Raw genomic sequence first — 17,705 nt, 5'->3', positions numbered from 1 at the left:
GATTCTAGTAAATCTATTCTCTATATTATGAAACAGTTTGAAGAAAAAATGAAACACAGGGGAATCGTGTCAAAATTGTATGTGCATATCCAGGACATATGCTGTATCACTGACACTGTCTAAATCAAGAGTGCTGACCCTTCAGGAAGTTTCCTATCTGACCCAGTTTCTGCCTGCAGAACTAATTTAAGCACTTGTCTTTCGTGTTCAGGATGGTGCTGCTCCACTGGTGTCTGCTGTGGCTCCTGTTACCACTCACCTCAAGGACACAAAAGTTGCCCACCCGAGATGAGGAGCTTTTTCAGATGCAGATTCGGGATAAGGCATTTTTCCACGATTCATCTGTGATTCCAGATGGAGCTGAAATGAGCAGTTACCTCTTTAAAGACACACCTAGAAGGTATTGTCCTTGCAGTGCTTGCTGATCAATGTCAACAAAATGGCTCCATAGAAGAAACAAATGGAGCTTTGAAGTCAATCTATGAACAGCATTATGCATGACTACGTATGATATGTAAGATTACACTGAAAGCACTTCAACACATGTGGTTCTTCAAGCATTTCTATTTATGGAATAATAGTACAAAGAGACAGGTTGAAATTCTGAGATAACAAAATAGTGAAAAAACTGACAGTAATCATTTCTTTCACTCCCCTTTAAACTGGGCTTCCATAGTGTTTCCAAATGTGTCTGTCTTTAAAAGTTACACCCATAAATCATAGAAATAATATACTACAACTATTATATTTAAATTTATCAAACTGCCATGCTTTAAATCTTCTGCCAATCTTTGTTAACCTTTTGAATTTTTACAAAAGCAATTTGTCCTTTTAACTTGAGATAAATTGGCTTTCCATGACACAGAATTGTTCCACACCTCTTTCCCACTTGCAAAGACTTAGGGATCTTCATGTCATCTTTTCAGTTTCATGGAGGGATGATGGTACACCAAACCTCTTCTATTTAAAGGCCCCATCATCTCACCCTCTGGTCAGTTGTAATAAGCACAGATGATCAGCTTTTAGAGGTGAAGTGGCCATTGTTACAAGTTACTGAAGTAAAGTAACTTATTTGAAGGAATGGGACAGACCAAGAACTGACTCAAAGTGTAAATAATTATGAACCATTGAGTAGTATTCATGAGACTTCAAACATAAGATGAAAGGCTTAATAGATGGAGGAGCATGCTACCATGGTCCACACAAAGGCTGACAGTAATCATTTATTTGAGAATACAAATCATTGTATTTGAGAATACAAAAAGATACACAAAGCCATGCATGACTTCAGAGGATCCTTAATATTAATTGAATTGTCATTGAGTACAGTTTACGATTTTGTCCTTGAAATATTTGAGTGACTGAGATCAAACCAACATTTTTCTTTAGGTATAACTTCCAATTCCCAAATACACTTGGGTTCTGTTCTCTTTTAGTATTCTTTAAATACAGCTTTCAATTATACAATTATGTGACTTAATCAAATAAATGGCTTGTCCCTTGATTTTCTAAAAATTAAACAAGTTGTAATTCTAAGGGTGGTATTAAAATGACATCTTCCCTTTAAAACATGTTTTTATTACACAATATTACATAACTGTCAGGACATCTTACCTTCCACTTTTCTTTCTTGCATTTACTAATTTCTTATTTTTGTATTTTTTCCAAATCCAAATTTTAAGGCCCTTTGCATTTACAACTGAGTGAAATGATGCTCACACTAGTTAGGTAGAGTTATAGTTCCAATAAAAAAAATGTGATTTTGGAGTTAGGGATAAACAGTATTAAATACACATAGCTATTGTTGATATTCTACCTGTGATAAAATGTTTCATAAGACTTGTCTATAAATTTGCAAGTTCGTGTTTTGTAGTGTGCATCACTCATTCATGCTTCTTCATTCATTTCATCTCCTCCTGCCTCACTTGGCAGCGCATACCTGAACACACAGATCATGCCCTATCTGTTACTCCTTACTGTCCCTCTGTTCTACAAGTGCTCTGCAAACACTTAATAGCAAATGCATGTCATATTGCTCAGTGTGTTCCCATTCTCATTTACCACTAAATTGCAAGTTTTCAGATCAAAGTGTTACCTTCAGTGTCCTGCTGCTGTGCATGCCCAATGGTCACCTTGAGGGATGCAGGCATCCTCCTGTTTGTTCATAGGTGCCCATGGTTTGTCATCAAGTTACTAACACACAGTTGCTTACATAAGAGAATAGACTGTTTTCTGAAAGGGAGAATTGGGAAAAAATCTGCTTGACCACTGTTTTTGGTCATGGTACTGCTATCTTGTGCTGCTCAAGTAAAAATCCTAGAAATAAGCTACAAAATTCCAGGCACTATTTGATGTTGTGTCTCTTTTTCTGATATGATAGGCTCAGCTTAATGTCATCTCTGTCAAAAGATCAAAAAATGAAAACAACAAAAAACAAAATTCTCTTCAGAAAATAGGTAGAATTAAATATCAAATATCCTGATACATGTATGGATATCCATGGTACATCAGACTTTACTCAGTAAACAGTTGAATCATCTAGTTGTCTTTTTAGATGATTGTCTAGTATTATTTGAAGACATTGCATTTGCTTAATACACTCCTCAGTCTGTCTTGTCCACCCCATATCACTTGCCATTTCCAAGTTCATCTCTGAATAGTATAGAGGAAAACTTCTATTATTATTCAGATTCTATGTATTTAAATAGGAACAGATTCTAGATATAATATCCTCAGGCTAGATGAGTTTAGCTCATTGACTTAGTAATTCATTCATCCAGCAAGTGTTTGCTCTATGCAGAAGTTTGTACTAGCATGCTAAGCATAGGGCATACAGTGACATGGAAGATGAGCCCTAAGTTGGCCTGAGGGAAATATGAAATCAAGTAATCACCTGTCCCGCGCGCTCTCTGTATTCCTCGCCAGCAAGAAATACACGCAGGACATTCGGATCCTTCTGCAGACAAGCTTTAATGCATTAGACTGAACAGAGACTGAGCAGAGACTGAGCAGAGACTTAGCAGAGACATTGAACTAAGAAAACCATCCCTATATAAAAGGCTGACCAGCCGCCTGGGACGTATTACCCTATGAATGGCTTTAGCTCCTCAGGCAAGAATGAGCCACGGGATAGGCAGAGATCAAAGGAATGGAGATTACCCAGCGCCTGTGAAGTAATTCACACCTTGGTGTCTTCAGGCAGCATTATAATGCAGGAACCGGCTTCCTACATATCACCCTTTTTTTATTAATTAATGAAAAGGCTTTATATTATTACAAGCAAATAGGTCACCCATATGTTGAGGGATAGAGGCAGGGGTTGACCTTCCCAAAATCAAACATTAAGACTGTGTACGAGAGTCACCATCAGGCTGTCAGTTTGACCCGAAGTACTCCCGACCTGTCCTCTGCCGTTTTTCTGGGAAAGGGGATTCTCAAGGCAGGTAACCCTTATGCAGGTCAACGTACCTCCCAGAGAAGCCTGTATAATAGGCAACTCTGTGCGATGCCTTTGCTCAGCATCCCTCATTGGGGCTGCACAAACCAGACACTCTACCCTGTGCAGTGAGCCTAGGCTCCGGGTGTGCAAGAGCTGTCTGGCCAGCGGCCTATCGCTTAGCCAAAAATATAAGCGCTTGGATGATCTCTTGGTTTGAGCCCTGGAGCTTACATGCCAGTCAAAAGTAACAGCAATCCATAAGCGGCTGTATCGAACAATTACACCCACCCCTTTTCTCACAGGCCAGCCAAAAAACGGCTGTATCGAACAATTATACCCACCCCTTTTCTCACAGACCAGCCAAAAATAACAGCAATCTGTAAACGGCTGCATCGAACAATTACCCCCACCCCTTAAGTAGAGACAATCGCTCCGCCAAGGGCAGGAGTTAATCTGGATAACAATAGCGGCTCTCAACTCCCGGGGGTAGAGGGTGGAGTTCCGACTTTTGGAGGTCTGAAGGGACTCTTCGGGTGAGTCTTTCTGGGATCCACAGGGGATTCTCTTCATCCTGTGAGAAAACACAATATCGCTCCCCTGGATCTTATGAGAATAGGATCCGGGCCTTTCCAAAGATCAGTTAAGATATCTTTCCATTTTACCATTTCCTTTTGGCCTTTTAGTTTTTGAGGTGAGACGCTTGGCCTCGGTATGGCCCCCAGCGTTAATGTAAATGAGGCTTTAAAGCCCCAGGCATTCCAGGCCTTTAAGAAGTGTTGAATAGCAGGCATGGCCTTTTCCCCTATCAAAGACTGGGAAAGCCATCTGTAATTTTCTTTGCTCCTCTGATGGTAAGAAGGAGTCGGTTCCAAATAGTGGGGGTGCTGATGGAAGCACACCCGCTGGCATTTTTGGCCGTGCTGTTTCTTTCTCTAGCTTTGCTTCCTTGTTAGAGTCTAAAATCTCAGAGTCTGAGCTGCTCAGCTCCAAGGCTTCCAGTTTCGTTGTAGGGCAGCTTCTAAATTTACCGGGGTGTGACCGGCCATTCCCCATTCTTTCTCCCTCCTTTTTTGTCTCTCCCTCATCTAGCTGAGCTGTTTCTTTTAAAACTTTATCTCTTGAGCTTTTAGAGTTATCAGAGCTATCAAGATTTAAAGCTTTATACACTCCCTTGTCAGTAGACATTCCAGGAGGTCTTTTTTTCTTATTTGTTGCTGTATACACTCCCATGTCACTAGACATCCCGGGAGGTCCTTTTTTCTTATATTTTATTGTTAGGCGCGCCCCATCTCTCACTACATTCGGTTTCTGATATGTAATTCTGGACTTCTTTAAGATTGCTGTAACAGTGAGAAAAGTCAAAATAGCTCCTAGTAAAAGCATAGAAGCCTCTATATTAACCTCCCACAATAGCAACATTCCCAAGCCAAAGTCCAGAAAAATCATACCTCTCCGAATTTCTCTCATTACATTCGGTTTCTGATATGTAATTTTGGACTTCTTTAAGATTGTTACAACAGTGAGAAAAGTCAAAATAGATTAACCTCCCAAAATAGCAACATTCCCAAGCCAAAGTCCAGAAAAATCATACCTCTCCGAATTTACCACCCTGCAGTTCTGAATCCGCCTCGTTAGAGGGGTCTCTGAGGTGCTGGAGATGTTAAGCTTCCCGGGTTTCGGCACCATATGTCCCGCGCGCTCTCTGTATTCCTCGCCAGCAAGAAATACACGCAGGACATTCGGATCCTTCTGCAGACAAGCTTTAATGCATTAGACTGAACAGAGACTGAGCAGAGACTGAGCAGAGACTTAGCAGAGACATTGAACTAAGAAAACCATCCCTATATAAAAGGCTGACCAGCCGCCTGGGACGTATTACCCTATGAATGGCTTTAGCTCCTCAGGCAAGAATGAGCCACGGGATAGGCAGAGCTCAAAGGAATGGAGATTACCCAGCGCCTGTGAAGTAATTCACACCTTGGTGTCTTCAGGCAGCATTATAATGCAGGAACCGGCTTCCTACAATCACCCAAATACATATAGCCACAAATTGCAGTTAGTGTGAAATATGGGCAGTATAGGCCCTGAAAGACTATATGCAAACCTCTTCTGGAATGAGTGAGGACCAACATTCCTGAAGAAGCAGATTTAAACATGAGTAGGGCAGAGAGGTGGGCTGTCAAAAACACATTTCAAAGACCCAGGAATAGGAAGTGTTTGGGAGACTACATATGTCCAATGTCATTATAGTCAAAAAGCCAAAGAGATAGAGACAAGGAAAGAGCTTGGTGAGGAATCTTGACCATGAGATTGGTTAGTGACTTAACTCAATGCTAAAATATAAGTCTGTGAAGTGGATCAAAGCTGAAAAAGTGTGCATTTTATATAATAAAATGCAAGGCCTGTGCAGGGCCATGACAATGATCCTGTGGCTCCTTCTGAAAGGTCACCTTAGGTTAAACATAAAGGCCTGACAACTGCTGTTGCATGAAGGATGCTTGTGAGTTATGGTACTCAGGAAGTGGTACAGGAGTCCATGAGAAATGATGGGGCTTAAACATAAGAAAGGAACTCGGAAATCCACAATGATATGTTGATTGAGTTTTTCTCTTTGTTTGAGGACAAGAAATCCTACATACTTCGCTGACAACTTGTGGTAAAATCTGGAAAAGGGTTGTTCTCATTCTGGTCGCCCAGTGTTTCACCAGGTTCTAGAAACTTTGAACAGGATGTTGTGTTGCTCCTATTTCAATGGAAAAAAAAGCTTTTGGAAGAAGTAAAATGATTTAGAGGTGGACATCACAGCTGGTTAATTCATTCAACAAATATTTTGAATTATTTCAGTGTCTGAATACATACCAATGAAACAAATGGCTGCCCTCTTGTGGCTGTCAGTCTAGTTGAGGAGGACAGAAAATTTAAACGGAATGAATGAAACATGCAATATGTTAGGTGCCAATAAATACTTTAACAATAAAATGAAAGAGACACTCATTAGCAAGGAATTATTTTGTGTATGGAATCCTAATGGATCCACATTGTTGCTGGAGTAGAGTACTGAAGGAGCAGCTAAGTATTCCCAGACTGCTTTCTAGAGGAGTGCTCTGACTAGAGGAGTGCTCTGTCTAGAGGAGTGCTCTGCTCCAGGGAAGAGCGGACCTGCAGAGGCCATGGGCTGGCATACAGGTACCACAGACTACAGAGCTGGAGTGAAGCAATGACAAAGTAGATTCAGTTGCGGCTGAGCACTAAGGGGCAGGGATATGTGGGATACTGGAAGCTCTGTGGCTCTTACTCTGAACTACAAAATGTTTGCAATGACCAGAAGTTTGGAGTTGTCATCTACTAAAAACAGTTGGATGGGTTGCAGGAATTCAGACTAGGTGTCTCAAGTTTGAAATGCATTGTCCTATTGAAGATGGAAAAAGAGTTCAGGCTGAGGATTTAAACTTGAGATTTGTTAGCACACATGAGGTAAAGCTAGGCATCTAGATGAGGTGATATTGGAGCAAGAACAGTTAGAAAAGGGACATCCATGTCACAGCCCAGGCTCACTAGAGAGATTAGATGCGTGGGAGGTGAGCAGAGTCAGCAGGGTGGGGTACTGTGGTCAGTGTGGCAGTTGTAGTGGGGTGTGTGTGAGAAAATGGTGTGAGAAATATTGTGCTGATACAGCATACAGGAAGTGAAGCCCACTATCTCTTTTGCCATAGAACCAGTGGGCACCGCTGAGGTAGCCAGCACTGACACCAGTTTCTCTCATTTGCAAGGTTACAGCCTTTGAAAGATAATTAAGTGAAAGTGTGAAGGTAATCTGGAGTTAGAATATGCATCATTTTATAGGTTAATGATAATTTTATTTTCATAATTTGTCTCCTGAGGTACCACAAATAAAATTTCTGAGGTAAAAGAACGGAGCAAGATGTCTTGATTTTTTAAAATTCTGTTTTAAAATTATTAATGTACTTAATTCAACAGGATGTTTTAGTAATAAATAAATAATAAACACATACGCTCTGTAATCTTCCCAGAGACCAAGGGTACATTTTAGAACAATGGTTTTGGAAACTGATCTTTTGACACAGTGGGTGACATATCAGAGTGCCATCAAGATAACAAACACTTGCCAAAGCTCAGTGCTACATAACACACAGGGAAGGCTTAGTGGTTTACTTATTTTATGGTGGGAACCCCTACTGATGGAAAAGAGTTCATCTTGAACTCACAACACTTGGTTGAATGTCGTTTTGTTACCTTCCTTGTAATTGTTGGTGTTAACTTTGGTTCCTGGATCTCATTTGGACTTTGAACAATTAGACTTTCAGAGTTTTATGTTTCTCTGAAAAACCACATGGCTTTTCTGGTAAGTCTCGATGGTTGTTACTAGATTCATCCTAGGGTCTGAACTTTCCCCTAGGTACTTCTTCATGGTTGAGGAAGACAACACCCCATTGTCTGTCACGGTGACACCCTGTGATGCCCCTTTGGAGTGGAAGCTTAGTCTCCAGGAGCTGCCTGAGGAGGGGAGTGCAGATGGATCAGGTAAGGGGCAGGATTCACCTAGCCTCAGAGCTGTGAAACACACAGCATTCTGCAAGGAAGTGAAGCAACCCTGTTGCACGAGTGAAGCTGGCATCTGAAATGGAGAAATGGCATGAGATGACTTTGATCTTGGTAAAGTAAAAGATGCAAAAGGGAGTGTGGAGTGGAGTGAGCAGTTTGGGTAGCCTCTGCGTATGCTATCCGCAAGCCTGTCTTCACCTTTGCAGCATCTGAAACCCCAGGTGCCTTGATTGCAGCATCCGATGTTCTGGCTTATTTGTTGTGGGATATAAAGAGCTCCCCAAAGGTGGCTTTGAGTGAGGCTCATGCAAGGTTAAGGATGTCTCCTTACTGGGGACTAAAGGGTGCATGCAAAGCAGTAGAGAGGCATTTAGCAATGTTTAAAGGCAGGAGGTCAAGGAAGTCAGTAGGAGAAAAGGGTTAGTCACCTGAAGAAGATAGAAGGTGGGAAGCAAATAGCTGATGATGGGTGAATAATGGTGGATCCTTCTAAGGGCATCTTAGCTTAAAGATGAAGGCCTGCCAACTGCGCCTATGGGAAGGATGTTTGTGAGTTACGGTACTTGGGCAATCATGGAAGAGCCCATGGGGAAGTAGTAAGATATAGTACAGTATCTCTGACATTAATGGATGAAATAGTTCCGTTCTTCCCACAATTCTGGAATAAGTCAGTCTACACACTTTCAATTTGTGGCAATAAGCTAGAAAACTGCTGTCCATTCTGGTCACCCAGTATTCCACCAGCTTCTAGATATTTTTGCTTATATCTGCATAGTACTGATGTTAATGGTAGCCAAATATTTTTTTGAATGAAAAAAACATCCCTGTAGTTTTAAGCCTTCCTCTGTAGTATTTCTTCGAACCAATGCTGAACACTGATCCTGAAACACCTTTACTGGTGCTTTAACCCCTGTATTTTGATCAGGCCACCCAGCCCCACTAATGGTCATGAAAGGAGAACAATGGCTGACCATTGCTGCAAGCAACATGTTCGTTTTGTCATTTTCATTCACATCAGATCAATAATGTTTAGAAAGTTTAGTTGTTGACCTAACTTTTCCGCTAGCTGAATCCTACCCAGAAGAAATAATTTAAATTAAGAAAGGCCTTGCTCCCATGTGGGTATCACTTACCATAGTAAAAGACTAACCAATAGTATTTATTTATGACATAAGAAAGAACAGGGTTCAAAATCTAGAGGCTTACGTAGATTCATATGTGTATGAGTATATATTTCATTAGGTTATGGAAAGAAATCAGTGAAAGTAACACACAAATGTGTGAGAGAAGAGAGTGTGGCAGTACAGGAGGAAGAACAGACTCTGTTGTAAGAAATTAGTGACCTTCTTGTGTTCCTCTTGCTTCTTTTGGTGTGATTGTCTCTGTTAGGACTGTCATCTCTTTGACATGAAGACCAGATGTTACAAAACATAATCTAAGATTGGCAAGCTACAGTAGCACTGTCTATGCTTCTCCCTTGTTTTTCAGGTGATCCAGAACCACTTGACCAGCAGAAGCAGCAGGTGACAGATGTGAAGGGCACAGAGCTGTTCTCCTACAAGGGCAATGATGTAGAGTATTTTCTGTCTTCAAGTTCCCCATCTGGTTTGTATCAGCTGGAGCTTCTTTCAACAGAGAAAGACACACATTTCAAAGTGTATGCCACCACCACTCCAGAATCTGATCAGCCATACCCCGAATTACCATATGACCCCAGAGTTGATGTGACCTCTCTCGGACGTACCACAGTCACTTTAGTCTGGAAGCCGAGCCCCACAGCCTCTATGTTGAAACAACCCATCGAGTACTGTGTGGTCATCAACAAGGAGCACAATTTCAAAAGCCTTTGTGCAGTGGAAACAAAGATGAGTGCAGATGACACCTTCATGATGGCACCCAAACCTGGCTTGGACTTTAGCCCCTTTGACTTTGCCCATTTTGGATTTCCAATAGACAATTTGGGTAAAGATCGCAGCTTCCTGGCAAAACCTCCCAAAGTGGGGCGCCATGCCTACTGGAGGCCCAAGGTTGACATTCAGAAAATCTGCATAGGAAATAAAAACATTTTCACAGTCTCTGACCTGAAGCCGGACACCCAGTACTATTTTGATGTCTTCATGGTCAATACCAACAGCAACCTGAGCACGGCTTATGTGGGTACTTTTGCCAAGACCAAGGAGGAAGCAAAACAGAAGATAATGGAGCTAAAAGACGGGAGGGTCACAGATGTGTTTGTTAAAAGGAGGGGAACAAAGTTTCTGCGGTTTGCTCCAGTCTCCACCCACCAAAAAGCCAGCTTCTTTATTTACTCTTGTCTGGATGCTGTTCAAGTCCAAGTGAAACGAGACGGGAAGCTGCTTCTGTCACAGAATGTGGAAGGCATTCGGCACTTCCAGCTGAGAGGAAAACCCAAAGCAAAATACCTCATTCGACTGAGAGGCAACAGGAAAGCAACCTCTATGTTGAAAATACTGGCCACCACCAAGCCCAATAAGCAGGCTTTCCCCTCTCTTCCAGAAGACACGAGAATCAAAGCCTTCGATAAGCTACGAACCTGCTCTTCGGTCACAGTGGCTTGGGTAGGCACCCAAGAAAGGAGAAAGTTTTGTATCTACAGAAAAGAAGTGGATGGGAACTACAGCGAAGACCAGAAGAGAAGAGAGCAAAACCGGTGCCTTGGACCAGACACCAGGAAGAAGTCAGAGAAAGTCCTCTGCAAATATTTCCACAGCCCAAACCGGAAAAAAGCAGTGACCACAGAGACGATCAAAGATCTGCAGCCTGGCAAGTCTTACCTGCTGGATGTTTATGTTGTAGGACATGGGGGACACTCTGTGAAGTATCAGAGTAAAGTTGTGAAAACAAGGAAGGTCTGTTAGTTACCTTGAGTGAAGATGTATAGAACTCCAGGAGTGACATGGCATCACTTTGTAAACTGACTACTCTCACGGTGGACTAAAGTTGTGACCTGTGCTTGAAAGAAAAGATACCAACAAGTGTACATTGATGTTTGTATAACATAACCTGGAGACTTGTACTCACACATACCTGTGGTAATTACCATCCATCTGTCTGATGCAGGTTGATGTCAAAGGAAGAGGGTATCTTGATGTATTCCACCCTTGCTTTGAGCATTGCATGAACTGCTTCTAAATTATTTTAGTATCTAAAAATTTAAAACCATGCCATTTGTTGCACACATTCACAAATGCAAATTGATCCTCTCTATAGATGCTAGGGGAAATATACATATATATAAATTATTTTATAAATTCTGTTTTAAATGTTGGTGTTTCTATTATTATAAGCTATTAAATTCTTTCTCTGTTAAAGTATAGATCTAATCTAAGATCACATTGCCCTCTAGGCAGTAATATTGTTGTTGTAAATTCTTATTTGTTCAGTAAAATGTTTAAATGCTATATGTATCTCATGTAAAAAAAGTTGATATACATTATATTCATGTACATAAAATTAAGAATATTAGATTATTACACTGTTCATTTTCCCAGTACTGTGGTGTATTCAGTTTCTTATTTGTTCTTAAAACTGTGCTTTTCTGTAACTTGGCACCAAAACTTACTCTTATTTAGTAGCTAGGAAGGACTATCTATCGATTGCTTCTCTTGACATTTACTGGCATCAAGAGCCAGATATTCAAATCTCGATTTGGGAACCAAGTGGGAGCCAGCCTTTGTGGGATCCGAAGTACCATACTAGACCAGTTTGAGAATTGGACAAGCCAAACACTATCAGCCTGAAGAGCAATCATTTTAAACATTTATTTTAAGTGGCAAGTTTGAGATGTTATAAGTATTTTCCATTTGCTTAAATGTTTGCAAATCTTTTTAGCCACTAGCTGAAGCAACTGGGAACACATTGCTTAGGACTTTGGTCAGTCAGAACACAACCAGTGCTCCTGCTGCAAAACATGGCTGCTGTTAATTTTGGGTTTTCATCTGACTTTAAAGGTAATTTAAGTGTGAGATACAATGTAGCAGCAGATAACATCTGCAGCCTTTAGCAGGAAAGCATGAGGCAGGATTTTTTTTTGGGGGGGGGGTTTCAAGACAGGGCTTCTCTGTGTAGCTTTGGAGCCTATCCTGGCACTGGCTCTGGAGACCAGACTGGCCTAGATCTAACAGAGATCCGCCTGCCTCTGCCTCCCGAGTGCTGGGATTAAAGATGTGTGCCACCAACACCCGGCGCATGAGGCAGTTTTATCCTGTATAGATTTTACTCATAAATCCCAACACTGCATGAGACCACAAGACCAAGATTCAGGAATACCTGTAATTTTTAATCACCTAAAACAATATGACTTTAGAGGAATCTTTTATTGCACACCTGCCCCCATTCCCATTTACAAAGTTGAGATGGTGGTAGATAAGACCTTGCCTTTTGTAAAATTCTGACTCTAAATCCTTAAATTCTACAGGTGACAGGCACAACTGTTACTCTCTCCTGTCCACTGCATGCCAGCACAGCCTTTGCTAGGGAGAGTTCACCGGCAGCAGCATTGCTATGGAGTACAGGAATACTGTGGCAGACACGGGGCTATTACCAGTCCCTATGCACTCTGCTTTCCTGAAGAGTAGTGACAGTTACTACAGACCCTCTAACTTCTCAACAGTAACTTTTCAGTAAAACTGGTTCACCCACATAAGGCAGGGATGACACCTGAGATGATTTTTTTTTTTTTTTGAAAGCTGAAGACTATGTACCCAATGCTCTATTTAGGCAATTGCCATACAAGGAAGACTAACAACACCCAGAGAAAATGTATTCAATTATAAACATGGGACAAACAGCTTCCTAATGTTGCCGAGTGTCTTGTAAGTGGGACTATAGTGTAGTGAACCAGCCTTAATGAAGCTTTGATGGTCTGAGCTCTTGGGTACTGTCTAACACCCATGAGCTAGAAGACAGACAGGCTGGGCTGATCTACCCAAGTTAACCTTTCTATGATGGTGAGTCTTTATGTTCTGGACAAATACAGGAATCTTTTCATGGCCCTAGGAAAATTTGTCTTTTAAACCAAGGAAAATGAAACAGATGTCATGAAACTTCTACTGCTCATAGCAGAGGGGAATCCATGAAAATCATGCTTTGGTACTGACTTGCTAATATCTCAAGAGCATCCAGGCAGGTCAGGGACAAGAAAGAAAGAGCGGTTCACATTAACTACATTAACCTTGCTAATTTGAAGGCAAAACCTAGCCTATGTTACTTTTCAAGTGAACAATAGACACTGAGGGGTAGATGACCACTGCTTTGTGTAGACAGATTTGAAAAGAGAGGGTTTTAAGGTATTTAGCTCATTATCTTTAGTTTTCAGATGCCATGACAGAGAAAGAACAGAATGCATTTAAAACAAGAGAAATAAAAATTGAAAATTTTTGTTCAGGCATAGTGGTATACTCTTTAAATTCCAGCACCCAGGAGACAGAGGGAGGCAGAGTTCTGTGAGTTTGAGATCAGCCTGGTCTATTTAAGGAGATCCAGGCCCACCAAGAGCTACAAGGTGAGCCACTGTCTAGAAAACAAAACGAAATAGAACAAAACAAACAAACAAACAACCCCCACCCCCGCAAAAAACGGTTTTTATAGTTGAAACAGCTTAGTGATTTACTATGTAGACTTCAAAATTCTTTCCAAATACAAATCACCAATGTTTGGTTAAAAAAGAGTCAATTGTGGGTTAGTTTTTAAAGAGTAATATTTTAATACCAAACATGTCTAAGTTTCTTAAAGATATATGATCATTTATAACTGATCACTTCAAAATTGTAAGAAAAAATTTGAAGACAAAGTATTTTTTCTTTTTCTTTTTTCTTCTTGGTTTTTCAAAACAAGTTTTCTCTGTATGGCTCTGGCTGTCCTGGAACTTGTTCTGTAGACCAGTCTGGCTTCAAACTCACAGAGATCCATCTGCTTCTGTCTCCTTAGTTCTAGGATTAAAGGTATGCTATACCACTGTCTGTCTGGAGACAAAGTATTTCTAATGTAGTTTTGTATACACAAAGTTAAGACTGGAAGTTCAGTAGTCTATTTATTAATGGTAAAACCTAGATTTTGAAGTCTAAAATTATTAAGATTCTACAAAACATATAACAGATTCTTTTTGTTAGTTTGTAATCAGAATCTAGATTAATTTGTTTTATGTATATGAGTATTTTACCTGCATGTATATCTGTGTATCAAGTGTGGGCCTAGCACATGTGCAGGCCAGAATTGGGTGTTGGATCTCCTAGAAATGTAGGTAAGGATGGTTGTGAACCACTGTGTGGGTATTAGGAACTGAACCTTGGTCCTCTAGAAGAGCATACTGGGCTCTTAACCACTGAGCCATCTATCAAGCCCCTAGATTAGTTTTTAAACATGCATTCAAAGTTTGGAGCTCAAAAACACATGCACATCCTTAATTTTTGTTGCCCAAAACACATCTGAAGTAACTATTTTCCATGTCTTGAATAGTTAAGTGAAGTGATGAGAGCTCATTTAAAACTAATGAATTTTAGAATTTGGGCAACACTTAATGCTTCTTTCAAATTTTTAAAAATTACTTTATTGTATGTGTATGGGTGTTCTATGTGCATGTGTGTGCCTTGTGTCTGCAGAAGACAGAAGAGGGGATTGAATCCCTGAGAATTGGAGTTACAGGTGGTTGTAAACTGACATGAGGATTTGGGGAATTGAACTTGGGTTCTCTGGAAGAGCAGCAAGGGCTCTTGCCACAGAGCCATCTCACCAACCCCATAACTTAATGTTTCTTAATTACTTTTTGTGGGGTAGGTATATACTCAGTGAAATCACACACACAAATACAGTTTTGCTTCTAATTTCATGATTAGGTGTAGCTTAATCCAGGATTTCTTCCAGTACTTTACTAACTCCTCCCATAGATGCACTAGCACTGCCATCCACCTTACAAATGAGGAAACTGAGGTCTACTCAGGACACCAACCCAGGTTCCTTAATGCCCTTCCAACACATTGCCAACACTTCCACAGAACACCTAGAATGGGCATTCTAATTTACAATGAGGTCTCCCCAGGACTGGAACCCAGGTTCCTTCATTCCCAACGTAATGCTTACTCAGGACTTGGTTTAAAGCCTGACTTCACTTTAGGAAGTGTACAAGTTCATCCAATTTGTTTCTACAGACCAGCTGTCTGTAGAACTGAGACACAAAACAAGCCGGTAGCTGACTTGAACACACTATTCTGGAGCTTCACTCTGGTGGCTTCCTTTTCCACTTTGATAGTGTGTCACAGAGATAAGAGCTACTGGGAACTTATCTTCAGCTTCTCTCCCCAGGACCAAGCCAAGGTGACTGCATGCAGATGTCAGCTGTCACTTATTTGTTGTTTTCCAGGTGGACTGTGAGGCATCAGGTCACATCAACCATTTGTTTTCCCTCAGAGATCTTTGGCAGACATATACACAGTAGTGTGATACCTGGGCCTTTGCTGTTGGTTTGAAAATGGGAAGTACAAGAGGGAGGAGCAGACCAGACAGTAGAATACAGAAAGAAGGGCAGTTTTATCTCATTTCCTACTCTGAGAGGCCCAGGAGATAAAGAGAGTGAAAGTTGTAATACAACCTGGTTTATTAAGATTTTTGCACGCTATATGCAACTCACACTGGAGATTCTGACCCAAATCACCATCGTCTGTTAGAATTGGATCCTACTGACAGACACGTTTCATTTCCTAGGAGTGCCCAAACATGTGTATAGACATGATTGGTTTAATTTCTCTTTACCCCCTTTTTTACAACCTCTGAAAACTATTCTTTGTAAACAAAACTTAGAATGCCATTACAGATGCACCCTATATTTTCTTTTCACAGTTTTATAATATTATTCTCACCTGCAAAAGAGATAGGTTTCTGATGCATCTCATAGGAAAATAATTGGCTCAAGATTGAAGAATTGAGCCTTAGGCATAGTGACACTGCTTTATTGTCTCTATGTAGGTCTCAGTAAAAACAGGAAGGGGCCAGCTTTGGTGGGAGACAGGAACCTGGGTCCTTGTAAAATCCAAGGATGTTAACATTATTCTGTGCTACCATGTTTTCATAGTCAGAGGGATTACAACAAGAGGGAATTACAGATAAGGATTCGACTGGAACATAGCCACTACTCTCTAAGCTGGCCAGAACTTTTGGGAAAGTGGGTGTTTCTGAAACTTGTTAGAAATGTAGTTTTGAGACAGAGCCAGGGGCAGACATATAAGGCAACCTACTAGGAGAAAGCCCACATCAGGTGTGGGCATAGTTTTTGGAGGAGATCAGTGTTGATCAAGGGTGATGGGATGAAGATGATGTGGCCTAGAAAACAAGCCCAAATTGAAAATGAGATGTTGAGTGAGACTTCTGTTTCAGGTTGCCCCTGGCATAAAACTGGGCTATTTAAGCAGCAGTTTCAAATAATAGTCTCAGCCCCCCCCCCCCGTCTTCCCTTTCTCCCTCCCTCCTCCTCCTCTCTTTTTCCCTTCTCCCTTTTTCCCCTCTCTTCCTCTCTTTCTATCCATTTCTCCCTTCTCTTTCATTCTCACAAATATTGCCTAATATTAGTATCCAACCAAGTTAATCACGATTTGGAAAAGAGCAAATATGCGGTTCTTTGTAATTGCTTCTTGATATAATCTCTCCAACTGTGAAAACATGGTAGCACAGGATAATACAAGCAGTTTTTTTTTTTCAGGGTGAATCTTACAAATCCCTGTGGTGTCTATTGTTAATTATTATTCTAGCAGGATTTTGCTTCTGAGAAAAATATCTATACTAAGCAGAACCAAGCACTTAGTACTTGGAGCACAAGGGATTGATTATTTGAGATGTTTTAGAAAATGTGCTCTGAACTGTCAAGGATGACTTAGCACAGCAGTACCTTTACCACATTGGCTGGAGTAGTCACATGGTGCTAGTCTGACATCCCAAGAACCACAGGGTAATCAATGTCTGTTCTAAAGATTCTCTCTACATAGGGCTAGGGAAGTGGCTCAGTAGTTAAGAGTACTGGCTACTCTTCCAGAGGAGCTGAGTTAAATTCCCAGCTCATACTTCACAAGTCACAACCATCTGCAACTCCAGTCCCAGGGGATCCAACAGCCCTTCCTGGCATCTGAAGTCACGCATGTGGTGCACAGTCATTTTGCAGACAAAACATCCATACACTTGAAACAAGCAAATTAATTTCAAAACAGATTCTCTGTGTGTGAAATAACTAGATTTCGACTTAACCATTCAATAGTAACGACAATAGGCACAGATGGCTACAGGGACTCAACACCACTGCTCTGATCTAATGCTTGGTTTCCATATGGCTCAGGAGTGGCTAAACCTTAGAACATTTAATGTTTTGGAGATATAGTAAGAAATTTAGTTGAATGAGACAAACAAGCACACATACATTTGCTTAAATAAAGAAATACTATTCCATCAGGTTTATCATGACAAGTGTTTTATAAGTCATTTCATTTAGCAGCATTAACTATCTCCTTCTTATGAATGAAAAGTTTGTCATTCTGCCTCCCGGATGGTAAGTTACAAGTTGTTGAATTTCTTATCCTCCCATCAACACAAGACTCAATGCTCAGGTAGGGAAAAATGGCAGAAATCTGAAAGCATCGTGCTGAGTCACAGCATGAACCATTCATTTTAGCACAGATTGGAGTGACTACTGGTAGAGTGGTGC

General features: G+C 40.9%; 1 protein-coding gene across 1 annotated transcript; it reads left to right on the top strand.

The window, feature by feature from the left end:
• The first annotated feature begins 212 nt into the window (after window positions 1-212).
• Ndnf (neuron derived neurotrophic factor) lies at window positions 213-10,881 on the top strand. The gene is made up of 3 exons (XM_035448820.1): window positions 213-400; window positions 7,857-7,981; window positions 9,491-10,881. The coding sequence occupies exons 1-3, from the start codon at window positions 213-215 to the stop codon at window positions 10,879-10,881; spliced, it is 1,704 nt and encodes a 567-aa protein (XP_035304711.1).
• The last annotated feature ends 6,824 nt before the right edge of the window (window positions 10,882-17,705 follow it).

The sequence above is a fragment of the Cricetulus griseus genome, chromosome 8, assembly GCF_003668045.3.
Source record: "Cricetulus griseus strain 17A/GY chromosome 8, alternate assembly CriGri-PICRH-1.0, whole genome shotgun sequence".
In the NCBI taxonomy this organism is placed as follows: Eukaryota; Metazoa; Chordata; class Mammalia; order Rodentia; family Cricetidae; genus Cricetulus; species Cricetulus griseus.
This window is presented reverse-complemented; position numbering and strand designations above follow the sequence as displayed.